Source organism: Mauremys reevesii, linkage group 9, assembly GCF_016161935.1.
Source record: "Mauremys reevesii isolate NIE-2019 linkage group 9, ASM1616193v1, whole genome shotgun sequence".
Taxonomy (NCBI): domain Eukaryota; kingdom Metazoa; phylum Chordata; order Testudines; family Geoemydidae; genus Mauremys; species Mauremys reevesii.
Genome location: NC_052631.1, coordinates 82,532,640 through 82,550,142, shown reverse-complemented (window position 1 = coordinate 82,550,142; position 17,503 = coordinate 82,532,640). Strand labels below are relative to the sequence as shown.

General features: G+C 45.6%; 1 protein-coding gene across 7 annotated transcripts in view; it reads right to left on the bottom strand.

Annotated features, from left to right (window-relative positions):
• The window catches only part of ARHGEF9 (Cdc42 guanine nucleotide exchange factor 9), a 264,186-nt gene that overhangs the window by 35,486 nt on the left and 211,197 nt on the right, over window positions 1-17,503 (bottom strand). For all 7 annotated transcript variants that reach the window (XM_039489630.1, XM_039489631.1, XM_039489632.1 and 4 more), the window contains 2 exons: window positions 15,141-15,373; window positions 8,618-8,747 (listed from right to left, as the gene is read on the bottom strand). In XM_039489630.1, coding sequence (XP_039345564.1) covers window positions 8,618-8,747; window positions 15,141-15,373 — 363 coding nt within the window. The remainder of the gene's footprint in view (window positions 1-8,617; window positions 8,748-15,140; window positions 15,374-17,503) is intronic.

Sequence of the window (17,503 nt, the reverse complement as noted above, 5' to 3'; positions counted from 1 at the left end):
TGACTCAAAAGTGGGGCAGGTCTGAAATCACTCAGGGCCACATTGGTAGACCCGGCGCATGAAACTGCATTCACATAATTTATTTCGGCGGCTGTGTGTGCAGCTTCCATTGGCATGTTTTACAGTGGTAACTATAGGCAATTATGGTGGCAAGTAGGGGTATTTTATCATAGCAACTGTACATTCAAATTTTGTCTGAATTTTCTGAAAATTTGGCCCTTGTTAGGGGTGAAACTCAGTTTCTAATATGTGTGGTCGAGCAACTGTGAACCAACCAATGTAATGGCTACGCACAGACTAATACATAGCCTGGATCTGATCCACATCCACCCAGCCTAAAAAGTGGCTATGCCTGTGTGTGTGTGTACTTTGAGTCCCATACACAGACTATGGAGAGGTATGTGTCCTGCTCCAAGTTAAGTGTACAAAAAAGAAAGACAAATTCTCAGTTCCCCTTCAAGCCATCATGGGCAGGGCCTGAGCACTTAACGGGCAGTAGGATAGACCAGAAGGTCAACCAGTTGGAGGCTGAGACTATGCTTCATGCTCCCTGTAGGCTGCAAGCATCACAGAAGTGACACACCAGGTCCGGAGGGCCAGTTCCAAGGGCTGCAGGGGAGGGCCTATGCTTGTGTGACTGATGAAAGTTGTCAATCATCAGCTTCCCAGCTATGCCATAGGTGAGCATTGCTTTTCATAACCAGGCAGTGGAGGAAAACTGGGGTGGGGGAGGGATTCATATAATGAGCAAAAAAGAAACAAGAGTTGAGAACAACAGCATTACAGGGAAGAACCCTTTAGCGTGGGCAGAAGGACATTATCCCCCACATGACCAAGAAGACCTCTGAATAAACATTACCAAAGGCTGGGGAAAGATGCTTAGCTTCTGAAAATCATGCACCCCCTCCCCAGCCCCAGCCCACCTCCTGACACAAGTCCATGCTATTACTGCCAGGCAGAGAATCTCCTTTCACTGAGCAGGGCCTTTTCTGACTGACACTGCTGTGCTCTAATTAGTGACTGATAATCTGATTGGTGCTCTGGGCGATGAAAAGATCAGAAAAAGAAAAGCATGCGAAATGTCGTCCTTTTCATCAGGCTCATTTTTGATGCCTTCTGTCGCTGAGGGAAAAAAATCTGTTTCAGTCCCACATTTGATTTTTCCCAGGAGCTTTTCTCATCAAGCTGCTCTAGCTTTGAAAACAGTACATTCGTTGCATGCATCATTTTTTTATGCCAGTCTTTGGGTTCAATAATGCAATATTAAGCTGAAGCCAACTATTGTATATTACATAATTAAGGGCAATGCGTCTTCCATTAGAGGATCCATCAGGAACAAGAACTAAAGAAAATTTAAAAGGATACAGTTGTCAATTATATTTTTCTTATTCCTTTTTTTCCTTCATGTGAATCTAAGCCCCTTGGAAACTGCTAAACTGACATGCCAGGGAATCCAGGGTGCAAATGTCTAGGATTCTACTGAGACTGAAGTCCTTTGTTTATGGAATGGGCAATGACAATTCAAACCTCGTTTAGACAGATGAGCTAGATTGTCTCTTGTGTCAAGCGTTCTGCCACTGGCGTAGGGTCTTTCATGGAGCCTACACCAGTGGAGGATTTCAATGGCCAGGTGGAGTTCTGACACACTGTCTTCTGCCTTTCACAAGCGCCTACATTACAGGGGAGGACAGAGTTTTATTGAACTGCTGCCACAGAAGCAGCAGCGAAAGCCCCAAACTCTGCGTTCTTGTGGTTACCAGTGAAAGTGGGACCACTATTCATCTTGTTTCAATCTGGTTACAGAGATACCTTTAAAAGAAACTCTGAGAATATAAATTTATATCAGAGTATAACAACTTGCAGGTCTATATTAGTACCTATATGTCTCCCATTACTGTAGTATGTGAGCCCCTCACAGTCGTAATTAGGCTTGGAACGATTAGATTTTTTATCAGTAAATGTTGGCAAATGTCAATTTCACCATACACAGATATTGACTTTGTATATTTTGGCATGTGATGTTGACAATTTGTGTTTTAACAGTTATAAAGCGTTAACTTTTTGAATCTCAATGTGTACTGTCGTTAACTAATTATTGTCTGACCAGCCTCATAATTTCTCGCCATTGTGAACATTTAAATCAATAAAAACTGAAAAAAATGCTTAAAAATAAATGTTATCTGTCAAAATGATAAAAAAAGAATCATAACAATGGAGTTCTGCCCAGCCTCATTGTAATGTTGGCCTTTAATGAGTCATATGGAGACTTACTGACATGCCCAAGTCACACAGGAAGTCTGTGGCAGAGCAAGAAAGTGAACACATGCCGCCTGTGTCCCAGGCCAGTATCTGAACCAATGGCCTATCCTTCCCCACAAATTACCTTAACTGAGTCTCTGTAAATGATGAGACTGGACATAAATGGGGGTTTGCTTTTATGCAAGACCACTAACCTTGTGGGAATGATCTCTTCACTACCTTACCCACTGGCCACAGAGTACATTACAAAAGGGTGTGAGAACAAGAGGTGGCCAAGGAGGTGACGGGCTGCTCAGGGTGGGACTTGCTTGACCTATTTCGAGTCTGAGCCAGATGACGCTTGGCAAGTTGCTGTGAACTGGCTCCAAGAAACTTTTTCATGTCAGTTTTGCCTACCCACTTCTGAATGTCAGCAGCTGGGGCTGAGAGCATTTAACGACAGGTGAAGGGATGCCACTGAGCAAAGGGAAATGTAGGTCGAACATCAGGTGAGAGCTATCACGGGGGTTCTCAGCCTTTTTCGTGCTGAGGCCCCCCTCAACATGCTATAAAAACTCCAGGCCCCAGTGAGGGTGGCAGACCTCGGGGCTCCTGCCTGGGGAGGGTCCTGGGGAATAGGCATAGATTTACCTCTATTTTGGGGCGGAAAGGGCTGGAGGGGCTCGAACCATCTCTGCACAGCAGGGTCCAGAGAGGGAGTGCCACCCCCTAACTCAATCAGGAGCCAACCAGCCTGTCTGGGCCTTGGGGGGCACACAACCAAAAAATATAATTCAGGGTGCAGGCAGGGGGGAGCTAGGGGCTGTGTACGGGCGGGGGTAGCTCGGGGTGCAGGCAGGGGGTAGCTCAGGGTGCAGGCAGGCGGTAGCTAGGGGCTGTGTGGGGGCCGGGGGTAGCTCAGGGTGCAGGCAGGGGGTAGCTAGGGGCTGTGTGCGGGCAGGGGTGTAGCTCAGAGTGCAGGCAGGGGTAGCTAGAGGCTGTGTGGGGGCAGAGGGGAGCTCAGGGTGCAGGCAGGGGGTAGCTAGGGGCTGTGTGCAGGCAGGGGGCAGCTCAGGGTGCAGGCAGGGGGTAGCTAGGGGCTGTGTGTTGGCAGGGGGTAGCTCAGGGTGCAGTCAGGGGGTAGCTAGGGGCTGTGTGCGGGCAGGGGGGTAGCTCAGGGTGCAGGCAGGGGGTAGCTAGGAGCTGTGTGGGGGCAGAGGGGAGCTAAGGGTGCAGGCGGGGGGTAGCTAGGGGCTGTGTGGGGGGCAGGGGGGTAGCTCAGGGTGCAGGCAGGGGGTAGCTAGGGACTCTGTGTGGGCAGGGGGTTAGCTCAGGGTGCAGGCAGGGGGTAGCTAGGGACTGTGTATGGGCTGGAGGGGCTCCCAGTGCAGCTCCCAGCTTCAGCAGGGTGTGGGGAGGTGTGCTGGGGCTCCTGGCTTCAGCCCCCTGCTGCTCCTGGCCTGGGGCGGGGGAGGTTTGCTGCTTTCAGCCCCACGCAGCTCCTGGCTTTGGAAGGCTGGGGGGCTGCTGGTGCAGTGGCACAAACTGCTCTGCCACACCAGTATCAGTCCTGCGCCACTCATGGCTTCAGCGCCGGGGGGCACCAGGTTTCAACCGGGGGGCCCTGCGGACCCCCGAAAGGGCTCACGGACCCCTGGTTGAGAGCTGCTGAGCTATCAGACTGTGAACCAGCCTCCCAAGGGAAGTGGTGGAAGTCCAATATTCTTAGTCATTAATAACTGAACTGGACAAAGCACTAGAGAATTCAGCATAGGCAGGGACAGCATTCTTTAGGTTTATTTATATTTTTGGAATTCAGAAATCAGGTGATATTCTGCTATAGTCAGATCCAGAGCTCCGCAATCAGGGCTAGATTCATGTCAGCTATACCAGCATATATCTGGAGTTATACCTCATTAAAATGATTGGAATTGCTCCTGATTTACACTACAGAAGGTGAGATCAGAATCTGGCCCCACAGTCTTTAGTCAGGTAAAGCACCAATTTCTAGGACTTCATGTGCTGGACACTAGAGCATGGCTATCTGCTGTTATCAGCAAAGCAGAGCCATCTTCTGAGCATCCCTTCCCAATTTCCATCATTATCACGGCACAGACAGCACCTGCACACACGCCAGGCAGTGTTGTAGGAGCACTGAGCTAAAGCTGAAGAGAAAGACTATATAGGGCTTGGGTGAACCATCTGATGAAAGATCAGGCCTTGTTCAACCAAGGGGCATTTACATTTTTCAAATGTTGACTCTAAAGTTAACCTTCAACACTGGATCAGCTGGAGAATCCTGAGGGCTAAATTCACTGCTGACATACGCAGACACAACTCCATTGACTTCCCCGGAACTGCATATACATAAATCAGCTGTGAATTGGGCCCTGAATGTTTCTTATTTTAGGATCAGCAGCATGTCTATAGTCCCAATATACCCTCCCTTTGTGAGTCCTAGAAGTATATGAATATTGAAGTAACTAAGATCTAGATTCACGTGGGGGACTTGAGGCATTGCAACAACCAGCACTGTAATATTTGTATTTTAAATGCCTTTCTGCCTCATAGCATTCGCAGCCCCAAGTTAGGTAACAGGCTTCCCACCAATGAATGGAAAGAATCAGGCCCCTAGAAAAGGGACTCACAGCAGCTAGCACACTGAGCCGGGGGCTGTCTAAGCTAGCCAGTAGGAAATGTCAAGGAGAGGTTTGGGGCCTAATCCCTGCCACTCAAGGGGAGTTGGGTGCTTAACTCTATACTGGAGTGAGGTGCCTATCTCCACCCATGACTCTCAGTTATGAAACCTCTCTTGGAGTTAGGCACCTAAGCCAGGTCAGCCCTTTCTCATGAAAAATGGAGGAGATGGTGGCAGTGCCTCCCTTCTATCCTCCCCGCGAGTGCCCTAACCACTACGCTATTCGGTATTCTAAGGTGGGGCTCATTCTCTCTTGTTGATGCTGTTCCACTTTATATGAAATACTTAAATAATCACTGGGGCAGAGTGCGTGAGAATGACTGGATAGCCCAGTGGTTAGGGCGCTCCCCTGAAGGTGGGAGACCAGGGTTTAAATCCCTGATCTAATCCAGGCAGAGCAGGGATTCAAACCTAGATCTTTTACAACCTGGGTGAGTGCTTTAACCACCGGGCTATTCAGTATAAGGGAGGGGTGGCAGCACCACCCCCATGATGATGATGAATTAGGTGTGCTCTGAGCATGTCTGTTGGATCAGGACCTGCAGCAGAGGAACACCCACTTTGTGAATTCCCCCAGGGCATGGGTGTGAGTTAAGCGCTGTCCAGCTTGGCGGTGTCAGGACTTAGGTGGGTTTTGCACATTCCCACCAGCAGAAAATGAGGGGACTTTACTGATAGAAACTTATGCACCTAGGGACTTTAGGCACCTCCAGGATTAGGCGACAGCTGAGTGAAGGTTTTGTGAATGCCAGTGACACCTAAATATTGGACGTAGATGCTTAAAAAGGGCAGTTAGGCACCTACATTCTTCTTGTGAACTTGGTGCTAAATGGCTCCATAGTAGATCTTTTCAAACATTAACTAGTTAAGGAAAGTGTCACTATGCCTATTTCACACATGGGGAAACTGAGGCATAGAGCAGTTCAATGGTATGACCAAGAGCACAGAAGAAGACTGTGTCAGAGCCAGGAGCAGAAGTCAAGAGTTCCGTTTTCTTAACCACCTTCTCAGACTGCTAGACCAAGTTTCTTTCTGAAAGTGGTTTGAAATTTGGCTGGCACTGGGTTCACCTCCATCACGTACTTCATTTGGATTTCAGATCAGAGAAAAATGAACCTACTGGCTTTCCTGCTGCCTCATATTTTCTTGTACACTTTTGACCCAGGCCCGTTTCAAAGACTGTTTTGCCATGTACTGACCCTATCATATTACTTATTTGCATTATGGTACCATCTAGCTGCCCTTGCTGAGATCAGAAAGCTGGTGTGCTATGAGCTATACAAATATATAGTGAAAGAAAGTTGATGCCCTGAAGAACTTACAATCTAAGTAGACAAGAAATAGAGGCACACAGAGATGACGTGATCTGCACATGGTCAAACAGCAGGTCAATGGTAGAGTCAGCAATAGAACTTAGGTCTCCTGATTTACTGTCCAATGCCCTATCTACTAGACTTCAACTACCTCTCAGAAAGCACCATCTCCTTTGACTGGCAGGCATATCTACCATTAGAGTACTTTGATGAATTGGTGGGGTGGGGGCTGAGGAGATGATGGCTGTGGCTAAATAAGAATGAATTTATCAGCCATGGTGATGGTGGTGGAATGGAAACGGTTATTCCATCATTCCTAGGTGCAGGTCTCCTTGGCTTTCCATTCACACATGAACATTAAGTGTCTTGAAACTGATCTGTTCTTAATCTAGGTTTATTTACAATTACGATCTTGGCATTTCTTATACATGAGTCACTGTAACTCATCACATATAACGGATTTACGGCTGAAGACGCAGCTGATGACCTTTTACCCCCTCCCCTGATAATTGTCTTCTAATGCAATAACAAGCTTGCATGTCAGTATCAGAGATTTCAAAAAAAAATAAAAATCAATGAATCAATCAATAAAGCCATGAAGCAAATCATCTGTATTCTCTGCTTTAACTGCTAGTCAAAATTTAAGAACCAACCATAATAGCATAATTTCCACATATACTCTTTATCTACCAAGTTATGGCCTAATCCTGCCCCCATTTACACCAATGCAACCCCAGCAAAGTCAATGTGGCGGCACTAGTGAAACTGAGTGTAGGAGCTGACCCTACATTTCTCCCTCTCTACCCTCGATCCTCCTAGGTTTTGTCTGGAAAAACTATTAAAGATTGGAGTTATCGCCCTCCCACCAGTTTACCCCAGCATAACTCCATTGACTTCAAAGGAATTTCTCCTAATCTAAACTGGTGTAAAAGAGAGGAGAATCGTTGCATCAGTGTGAGAGTCCTCGTGCTAAAAATGTGTCTTAATGATTCCATATAGGGTAGGATTTACAAAAGTGCTCAGCCTTGGCCTAGTTCAACAATCCCACCTACAAACTACAAGCAGAGATTTTGAAGATAAAACAATGGGAAAAAACAAAGGCTATTCAAAACCTCCCAGATGAGCCCGTAGCAAACCACAGTAACCTGCAAGATCTGGTGATGCTCTATCCCTCTGCTTCCCTTCCCCAGCTCATCCCCCTGTGATCATTCACTATGCTGTGATCACAATTAGGCCCCAATTCAGGAAGGTACATATTCAATGTCTAACTTTAAGCACGTGAGTAGCTCCATTTACTTCAATTCAGCATGCATGATTAATCACCGAATCAGGGCTTTAGACTGTAATACCTCTGGGACATGGACTATTTCTATCATTATTCGTGTTAAATGTCTGTATAGAACCATATGCACTCATGGAGTTTAATACATACGTAATAATAATATTATATTCATGAAGAAAATGAAATCACCACCAGGGTTTTACCTGCCTTGTTAGCCCGGTCACTCCCCCGTGCCCCTTTTTTTAGCATTCCTTTCTCTTCTTGCCCCCTGATTAAGTACAAAGCACACAACCAGCATAGAGATTAGGAGTGTGATTCCAATCTCACTTACACCAGCGTAACTCCATTGATGTGAGTGGAGTTACTCCAGATTTACACCAGTAAAAATGAGATCAAAACCAGGCCCTAGATTTCCTTTGGAAAATCTAACGTTCCTTCACTGAATCAATTTAGGCCCCTCCCTCAAATACACGTGAATAGGCTCTCTTCTCTCATAGGGTATGTCTACAGAGCAGCTGGAAGGTTTGATTTCCAGCTCAGGTGGAGGTATCTGCACTAGCTCTGCTCAAGCTAACACCTAAAAATCGAAGTATGGCCACAGCTGCATGGGTGGTGGCTTGACTCCATCCCCAGGGGTTGGGCAGGACTGTACTGGGGCAGCTAGGCCAAATCCCCGCTGCCACACGGCTATTTTGAGGGGACTAGCTTGAGCAGAGCTTGTGCGTGTGTATCTATCTGAGCGAGGAGTAACACTTCCCAGCAGCTGTGCAGACAGTCCCATAAAGACAAAATGCATCCTTCTGCCCCTCTGTTTAACCCAGGTTACCCCAATGTCCTGCAATTCACTCCCAAGCATACCTGTCCTGTACAAAGGGCTTGAGGTGAGCTAAGTCCTCTAGAGCATTCTGGAGGCCGTATGGAAGCACCTACATATACACCATTTATAGAGATGGCTCATTTACTAGGTACTAGCACCTACATGGCATCTCTGTGTTAGTTGCAGCCCAAGCCTGATGTGAATCAATTCGCCTCTGCCTCTTATGCTGGAATCTACTGGAGCCCATCACTGCCCAATGCATACTGTACCTCCCAATCCAGGACTGAGGCCTGCCACTGAGCTATCTTGTCAATGTTCTCCAGTCTCCGTTTCCGCTCATTGATCTGCTGAGTCACATTCCTCATGACTGCAAGTGCAGCAGCCACGTACCTGTAGTCACTAGAAAACACAAAAGGGAGCCCATGGAATTACACCTGACACACAAGGGAAATGTACAAGGGTTCATCATTATTAACGGCATCTATTAACACCATCTTGCCGCGCCTGTTAGGAAAGGGAACTAACAGCAATTTGCCCCTTGTTATTATTCTTGATACGTCTCCTTCTCTGCTGGTTGCTTTTTGGCTTGTCAACCCCTTCCTCCCTCCTCTCCCCCTCCAACCAACATTAACTTGTTTCAAACTGAGACTGTGAAATGCTAATAAAATTAATGGGTGAACTCCTCAGCTGCCGTACGTCAGTGTAACTTCACTGACTTACATGGAGCTACACCGAACTACAGCAGCTGTGGATCTTGCTCTTTAAAAATGTGTTAGGATGCGCAGCCACATTCTGGGGCTGTCTGAACATTCCTAACCCTACTACTCTGCAGGCAGATGATGGGAGACCTCATACTGTGGAGCCTTGGGTTGTTCATCAACATGAAAGTTGGAAAATATTTGAATGTTAATATTCCTTTATAAAATTAGTTTCCTTATTACAGTGAGTTATAGTAAAAAACTTTGGGATGTGTGATTCTCAAGTTATCTGGGACAGACCTGGCCAGTTTCATACTTATATTATGTATGTGAGCAATTCCCTCTCTATGTGTGCATGTAAATCTGTCTATCTACCACCTATATTTGTAGATAAAGAGACACACATTTTATAGCCCCAATTCAGACTTGCTCATGCCTCCCCGATCATACCAGTGTTTCTGGCAGAAGCAAAGTCAGGGAAAAGTATTTCTGGATTGTAACAATCTCCGTCCAGAGCTTGTTTTTGCAAGGGTTGGCTTCAGAGCGTCTCTGGCCTCAGTGTCTGCCTATGCTTGCCTTTGAATAATGGAAGGAAAGAGGTGTTCCCTGGGTCCCCAGGAGAAACATGTGTCACTATAAAATGTCAGTCTATAACACACTATATAAGGTTTGAATACAGAGGTAACTGCCCTGGCCAGCAAAGCATACACAAGTCGTTGATCTTACAACCCTTAAGACATAAGGCTGGTGCCCAATCAGTTAAGCTGTGCTAGAAATATCCTTTCTGGCCACTGTAGCTTGGAGAGACTCAAGTTAGTGGGGCTTGAGCTAGTGTGCTAAAAATAGCAGTGTGGATGTTGCGACTCAGGCTTTCAAGCCTAGGGGGTTGAGTGGACTTGAGACCCCAAACTCCAGCCCAAGCCACAATACCCACACTGCTATTGTTAGTGAGCTACCTCGAGACCCACTGGTGCGAATCTGTCTACCCAGGCTCGCTTTCAGCTGCTGTGTAGACAAACCCAAAGTGACAGAAGGGGTGTCACATAGCATTTGTCTCATGGCATTCATTCCCACTGTGGATATCTCATGTGCTATGTGAGCAAATCAACGCAATCCTTTTTGCTTCCTGGATGTGTGCGTGTGAGTGTAATAACAGACCGAAAACAGCCTCCTGTCGGGGCAGCAAGGATGATGATCAGTCTTTTTAAAAAGTGATGCCGAAATCAATGCTATTGATTTCCACCTTGTGCCTCATTTTCCATTCCAGGAGACCTTAATGTTCATTTCTATTGGGAAGACAGACTAGGCCAGCTGATATAATGTTGCCATAATTTATGATTAACTTAAGGGTTGATATTGACTTCTAACTAATGAGAAAAATGAAGATCTCATGCAGCTGCTGAGGAAATGGCTCTATTGGTTACTGCTCAAGATTCTGTCAGTGACATTTAGAACAGGGGATTAACCCTTTGTATTCTAGTAGATCTTTATAGCCTGATTCTCCGGAATATACAGAAAATACCTCTCAGGAGCAGAGTTGCTCATTATAGACCCAAGTTGACTTCAGACTCCCACACATCTCTGATATTATCCCACTGCTCATTATGTCAAAGAAACAGCATATCATTTTGAGTCAACTCCTCTGCTATTTTTGTAATATCCTGCACTTGAAATCTTTATTGAAGACTATTTTCCAACATCTGGGGACACGTAAGTTTAGAGCTATGAATACTTCAGAATTGGATACTGAAAACAGCCAATCCACTTCTTTATGTATTTCAGAACTTCCTTCCTCTACCATGATTTTAGATCCAGAAACTCAGTAAGTGCCCCAAATGGGATATAAATTGGGGAAATAGTAGTAAAATAAGATATACAGTATATTTTTATAGTTTTCATAATAAAATATATTTATTATTTTAACATTATTTCAGGGCTTGATGTCCTTACTTGGTTTCTACTTGGTTCTAGGTAAAACCCTCGCTGAATGAAAAAGAACTCCTACTGTTCCAAAACTTTCCAATCACCGTGTAAATAGTGAGCAAAGGACTCCAGGAGCTGGCACTTAGACTATAAATTAAGGACGATGGCTGAAGAAGACGCCTTCAGGGAGGGGAATGTGTGTATGGTAGACAGTGAAATGTCTGTTGAGCCAACACTCTTAAGGGTGTGTGTGTGTGTACGAACTGGGGAGACCCTGATAAAATGGCAGCACAATTCAGGGGTGTGGCTTATGCAAATAGGATCAAGTCTACACTTCAAGTAGTTGTATGCATGCAAGTGGGCTGAGTGAGTGTAAGCGTGGCTAATTTCAGCTCAAAGATTAGAACAGCTCCCCCTCACCCCAATACACACACGTACACTTAACTCTGGCTCTGATCTGCAGGAGGGGACATTTGGGACAACAGCATGATATCCCATAGCATAGAAATTAACTTCTTAAATTGAGATGACAGCATTCCCAATGAGCCCACAATAGACACACTGAAGGGTCAGGCCCTAGTTACGACCTGCATAGCAATGGAAGAAAGTTACACTTCTATAAAAACTACTCCTAATGCCAAGTGTCCAGGAAAACTCTGGTTGCCTTTGATTCCAAACCAGCTTCTTACCCCAAATCTTATTTGCACTGAAACTCCGAATCAGGGAACCTGATGACAGCACTGGACAGTGGCCTCACACTGCCCGTTGCTCACGAGGCAATGTTGCACTTATGACCTTCAGCTATTTAATGAATATTAAACTGGTTTCAATCTTGGGACGATGAACAGATGTGCCTTTGTGAAAAATTCAGATGAACTGGCCCATAGACAATGAACAATTGAACAGAGCCAAGATTTTCAAACACCCCCAAGCCTGCCTCCACGTGGAGTGGGCTGGTGCCAATGAAGCTGGGCTTTATACTGGTAACGCTAATTCACTAATTCTAATGTTCCATTTGAAGAGGAATCAGCAGGTACATTTTTCCTTTTGTACATTAATGAAGCAAGAATCACTGACTGAACTTTCTGGGCTCTGAGCCCATGTCTGCAGTTGAGCTGACAAAGAACCTAGAAGAAAAATGGCAGAAGAAAGTATTTGGCTGGTGGGTTAATATTAGGATAGCATTCAAAATAAAATTAAGGCCGATAAATTGCTTGTCAGTTATATTTGGGATGCAATGACTTTCTTTCAATGCTCAGTGAGAATGCAAGTGTGGACTCTTGCCAAAATGTCATGTGCTAACTTGGGCTGGAATGATCAGGAATTTGGATGCAGGCCCATTGTCCTGGACCTATATATAGTAGATCTATAGTGATACAATAAGAGAATGATTTCAGCTGATCAGAGAGGAAGAATCTAATGGTATCCACTCACAAATCATACAAAATCCTTCCTTACGTGGGACCCTTGCTCATTCCGAGTAATACCTTTCTTAGTCCCATTACTTCTTGCATAATAAAGTCCTACTCAGAGGAAGAGACTCACAATCTGGCCCATGATAAGCATCAATCCACCAGATAATTTTCTCCCTTCAGTTTTGCTCCCGCAATCAAATTGGGATTAAACACACTGGGTTATAGATAATAGCTTTAGGATATCTAACAACCTGACCTGTGGGCACCAAGAATTGGAGATATTAGGTATTTTAGAGATGTTAGATATTTTAGAATTTAAGGCTATGTCTACACTAGCATTTTAGTCAGTAAAACTTTTGTCCGTCGGGGTTTGAAAAAAACCACAGACCCCTGACCGACATAAGTTTCACCGACAGAAGGGCTGGTGTGGACAGCGCTATGTCAGTGGGAGATGCTCTCCCACCGACATAACTACCGCCGCTCATTGGGAGTGGGTTAATTCGGCCGACGGGAGAGCTCTCTCCCACCGACAGAACTACCGCCGCTCGTTGGGAGTGGGTTAATTCTGCTGACGGGAGAGCTCTCTCCCACCGATATAACTACCGCCGCTCGTTGGGAGTGGGTTAATTCTACTGACAGGAGAGCTCTCTCCCACTGACAGAACTACCACCGCTCGTTGGGCGTGGGTTAATTCTGCCGACGGGAGAGCTCTCTCCCACCGACAGAACTACCGCCGCTCGTTGGGAGTGGGTTAATTCTGCTGATGGGAGAGCTCTCTCCCAGCGGCATAGAGCAGCTACCCGGGGGAACTTACAGCGGTGCAGCTGCAGTGGTGCAGCTGTGCCGCTGGAAAGTCTACAGTGTAGACATAGCCTACATTCTATCTTTGTCCTGGAACAGATTGCACCCCTAACTGTGGTCACATCACTCATTTTCTGTATATGTCAATCCCTTAATAATTATCCATGTTTCCATCTACTTCTCAGGCAATTATTAACCTAAGCACTAACCCCAAAGTGATGTTAATGGAAAATCTGACAATGCAGCAGCAGAGAAATTTCAAACTCCAAAAAGAGAGGGAGACCTGGGTTCTCTACAAGGATCTGATGCAGACCTCTGGTGAGTCATTTAATCCCACCATGCCTCTGTATCCCTATATGAAACCCTTAACTTGCCTCACAGGGAAGCTGTGAGGACTGAGTAGTATCTCAGAAGGGCTTTAAGACCTTTGACTAGGAGGCAATGGGCATTGTCTAGAAAGAATGGGCAGTTATTGTTAGCACCCACCAAGCGTTTGGATGCCTCTTCAAAACAAACTGAACCAACAAACTTTTTGAGGGTCACCCATATGGATAGTAATACGTAATGCTTGCAGAGTGGAATTAGGGCTTAGCTCTTGTCATGGCCTACTGTGCAGGTGTGAATTTCACACATATAGCATTTTACACGTCCTTTTACTAATGCCCGGAAGGAAAGTATTATCCCCATTTTACAGATAGGGAAAGGGAGACACAAAGCAGCTAAGTGAATTGCCCAATAAACAAGTATCCTGTTCTCAGATCACTGACACTGTGCTGACTCCCAGCTCCTTGCTAACACTCACCTGTGTCTTTGCAGTACTTAAATACCTAAAAGTATTTTTAAAATTCTCTACCTATCACACTACCCCATATAACTAATGCGCCTTTGATGAACTTGGGTATTTATACCTGGCACCAGGTTCTGATCTCAGTAACACCAGTGTAAATCCAAAGTATCTCCAGTGATGTGGCTCCGGATTTACACCAGGATAGCTCAGTGGGGGGGGGAGGGATAGCTCAGTGGTTTGAGCATTGGCCTGCTAAACCCAGGGTTGTGAGTTCAATCCTTGAGGGGGCCACTTAGGGATCTGGGGCAAAAATTGGTCCTGCTAGTGAAGGCAGGGGGCTGGACTTGATGACCTTTCAAGGTCCCTTCCAGTTCTAGGAGATTGGTATATCTCCAATTATTACCTATTATTACCTTTAAAAGATACTAGATATAAAAGATATTAGATATGTCTTCACTAGCAATGTGTGTGTTTAATGTGGCTGTGTAGTCGCAGCACCATGCTATAAAAAACCACCTCCATGAGGGGAGTAGCTACCAACGCTGGGAAATCATTCTGGTGAAAAATTCCTGGCCAGCTCTAGTTCAGAGAAACATACAAACTCTTGTGTGCTTCTCACATCCAAACCCAGATTCCCAAACCAGTGACAGACACAACCTGCGACAATCAGATCAGGATCTGATTTCCCCCTAAATTTAGGGAGTTCAGCTTCAAGTTACTGGTCTGGCCCATTTCTATCCAAACATGAGAGGTGCTCCCATTCCCAGCTGTGATGAGTTCACTGTCAGGAGAGGGAAACAAACCTTTTTGGCTAATGTCTCTTAACCAAGTACATGAATCAATAATTCATCTAGAGTAGCAGGTAGCATCTAAAAGTACAGCTAACTATCATTACTTCAGGTTTCTGACTACAATGGAGTTCAATTTGGTTCCACTGGGAATAAGTGCTTCAGGCAGGCTTTCTATCTAGCTTGCTGAACCTCTGCCCTGCCTTAATTTTAACAAGTTATCATGAAGTGAAACAGCTGGATGCAAGAAGAGGTAAGAGAGAAAACCCTTTGTTATTTAGTGTGTGTAGATGCCATGTAAAGAAATAGGCTATCAAAAATCCTCAGTTAGTAAAACCCATCAAAAACACAAGTACAGTAAAAAAAAGGCATCTCATTACCTGTGATCCTGTGCAGTATACTTCAACAGCTCTGCCAGTTGCAAGGGGTATTTGCAGATCTTCTGCACTGGTGTCAGAAGGAAACCATCTATGGCAATGTCAATCATCTGCTGCAACAAACGACATGCTTCGAAGAAATGCTGGTACCTGCCATCTTTCATCAGCTTGGACAGCTCCATACACGCATCCAAGTGATTGTTACAGTACTCCGAATAGATCCAGAACCCGTCTTGCTGCAAGAGGTGAGGGTGGGGGGAATGAACACAGAAAGAGACAGAGGGAAGAGAGAGACTGCATCAGACAACTGCTTGTCACACTAAAAAATAAATTACAACAAATAAAAGAAAAACACCCCAGCAGCAGCAGCAGAAAGATCTGATGTTGGATTACTAGCACACAGGCCTTGTCCTGTTCTCTATGTAGCATTCAATTAGCACGGTGTCTCTGCGGGGAATCCGTTACACTGACACATTGTTGCAGGTACATTTGAGATACAGTAGTGGAGTAAGATGATCCCTTAAGAGAGCCAGGTGGGAGCTTTCTGTTTCAACTCCAGGGATGGGGTTTTCTTTCTTTAAAATGGCAAAGATGACGCTGAGTCACAGCTCTGGCCTTTGGCAGCACACACAGCACAGTAATAATGGTAGGCGCAGAGTGCCTTCCAGCAGGCGCGCCCCAAAGGGTTTGACAAATCTTTGAGTTTAGCCTCACCCCACCCACGTGGGATAGGTTTGAACATCCCAGCTTTACCAGTGGGGAAACTCAGGCATGAAGGGGTGAAGGGACTTGCCCACAGTTATACACCAAGACAGTACCAGACATAGGTGCTGCTGCCGCACCCCAGGGCTTGAAGTGGTTTCTATTATATACAGAGTTTACAGTTTGGTTCAATGGCTTTTACCCCACCCCACCCCCCTGCCCAGCACCCCTAGTACCACACCTTGATCACAAGACCACCTCTTCCTCCTTTGCACTAGTCCATCAAGTCTGTTAGTATTAGTGTTTATTTGTATTACCTTGCCGAGAGGCCGGCCTAGATACTGTCAGGAGCCAATTGTGCTGGACACGGTATAAACACATAGTAATAGGAGCAGTCCTGCCCTTAGGATCTTACAGGCTATACAGACAAGAGGCAGAAGAAAAGGATACGTACAAGTACATTGGAAGCTAAGGCACAGAGAGATTAAGTGAACACCCAATATCACACAGAGACAGGAACTGAACCCAGGTATGCGAGTCACAGTCCTACATCTCAGCCATAAGACCAGCTTTTGATACGCTGCATGCAAGCTGTGGTTGCTACCTAATGATGCAGAGGAAGGAAACGCTCACTCCTTAAACACATTTGGCCAGTAGAGCAATGCTTATTACATAATTGGGTGGGACTAGAAATCGCGTTCCCTTCATGCCGTACATGATGGGAAAATGTCATTCTGACCCCTGCATGTGATCAGTTTGCACTCTCTGCCTTTTGTACTATCTGTTTTGCTCCAATTTTACTTCCTTAAACACAACAGGGTTCCTGAATAGAACAAGAACCTGGGAATCAGGAAACATGGCCCCAGAACTGTCATGAAGGCACAGAGACTCCAGACAGATGACCCTGTGCTTCCAGAGGCTCAAGGAATGTGGGAGTTCCAGGGAGCCCAAACACCTTGCTTCCCTCCATCAGAATAACCTGGGGAAACCCTTCAAGAAGAGCCTCACAGTTCCCCTCCTTCAAGCTCTCCCACCTGTCTGCAGGAGGGGGTTAGTCCCCCACCGTGAGGATAGAGCCCATAGTGAAACTCTCCCACGACTTCAGACGATGAGTTTTCCAGTCTGTTTGCCGCCTGCAGATTTCTGACATGCCCATCACTGGAACATCTCAGTACCACCGTTAGAGATATAAAGAGGGGTGTTTTATTACAATACTGTCCATCAGAAAAGAAAGATGCTCTTTGCAGCAAAGGCCGGCAGCAATTAGTAGAAGCTGTGAGTGGTTTTAATGGCGTCCCACTGAAATTTCATTAATGTCTCCAATGAGATTCTCTAATGAAACTGAAGTGTTGCTGAGGTGAAACGTGGATCAGCCCAGGTACAACATAAAAGGATTCACATCCTGGATCAGAGCACCTCTTACATAAGCTCCAATATAGCACTTCGTTCTCCCTAAAGAAAAGCCTAAAAAAGCAGAACTGTAATTTTCTTGACATATTTACAACACTGGCCAATTTATCAGCTCCCGTAATATACAGCTTATGTAACAGGCAAGATGGGGTAGGCTAAAGCCTCCAGCGCTTTATTGTCAGCTACTGTGTGTTTAGCATGAGTAAGCTATCTGCTGCCTTGCTGTCACTTAGGCAGCATGAGGCCTGGTGGGC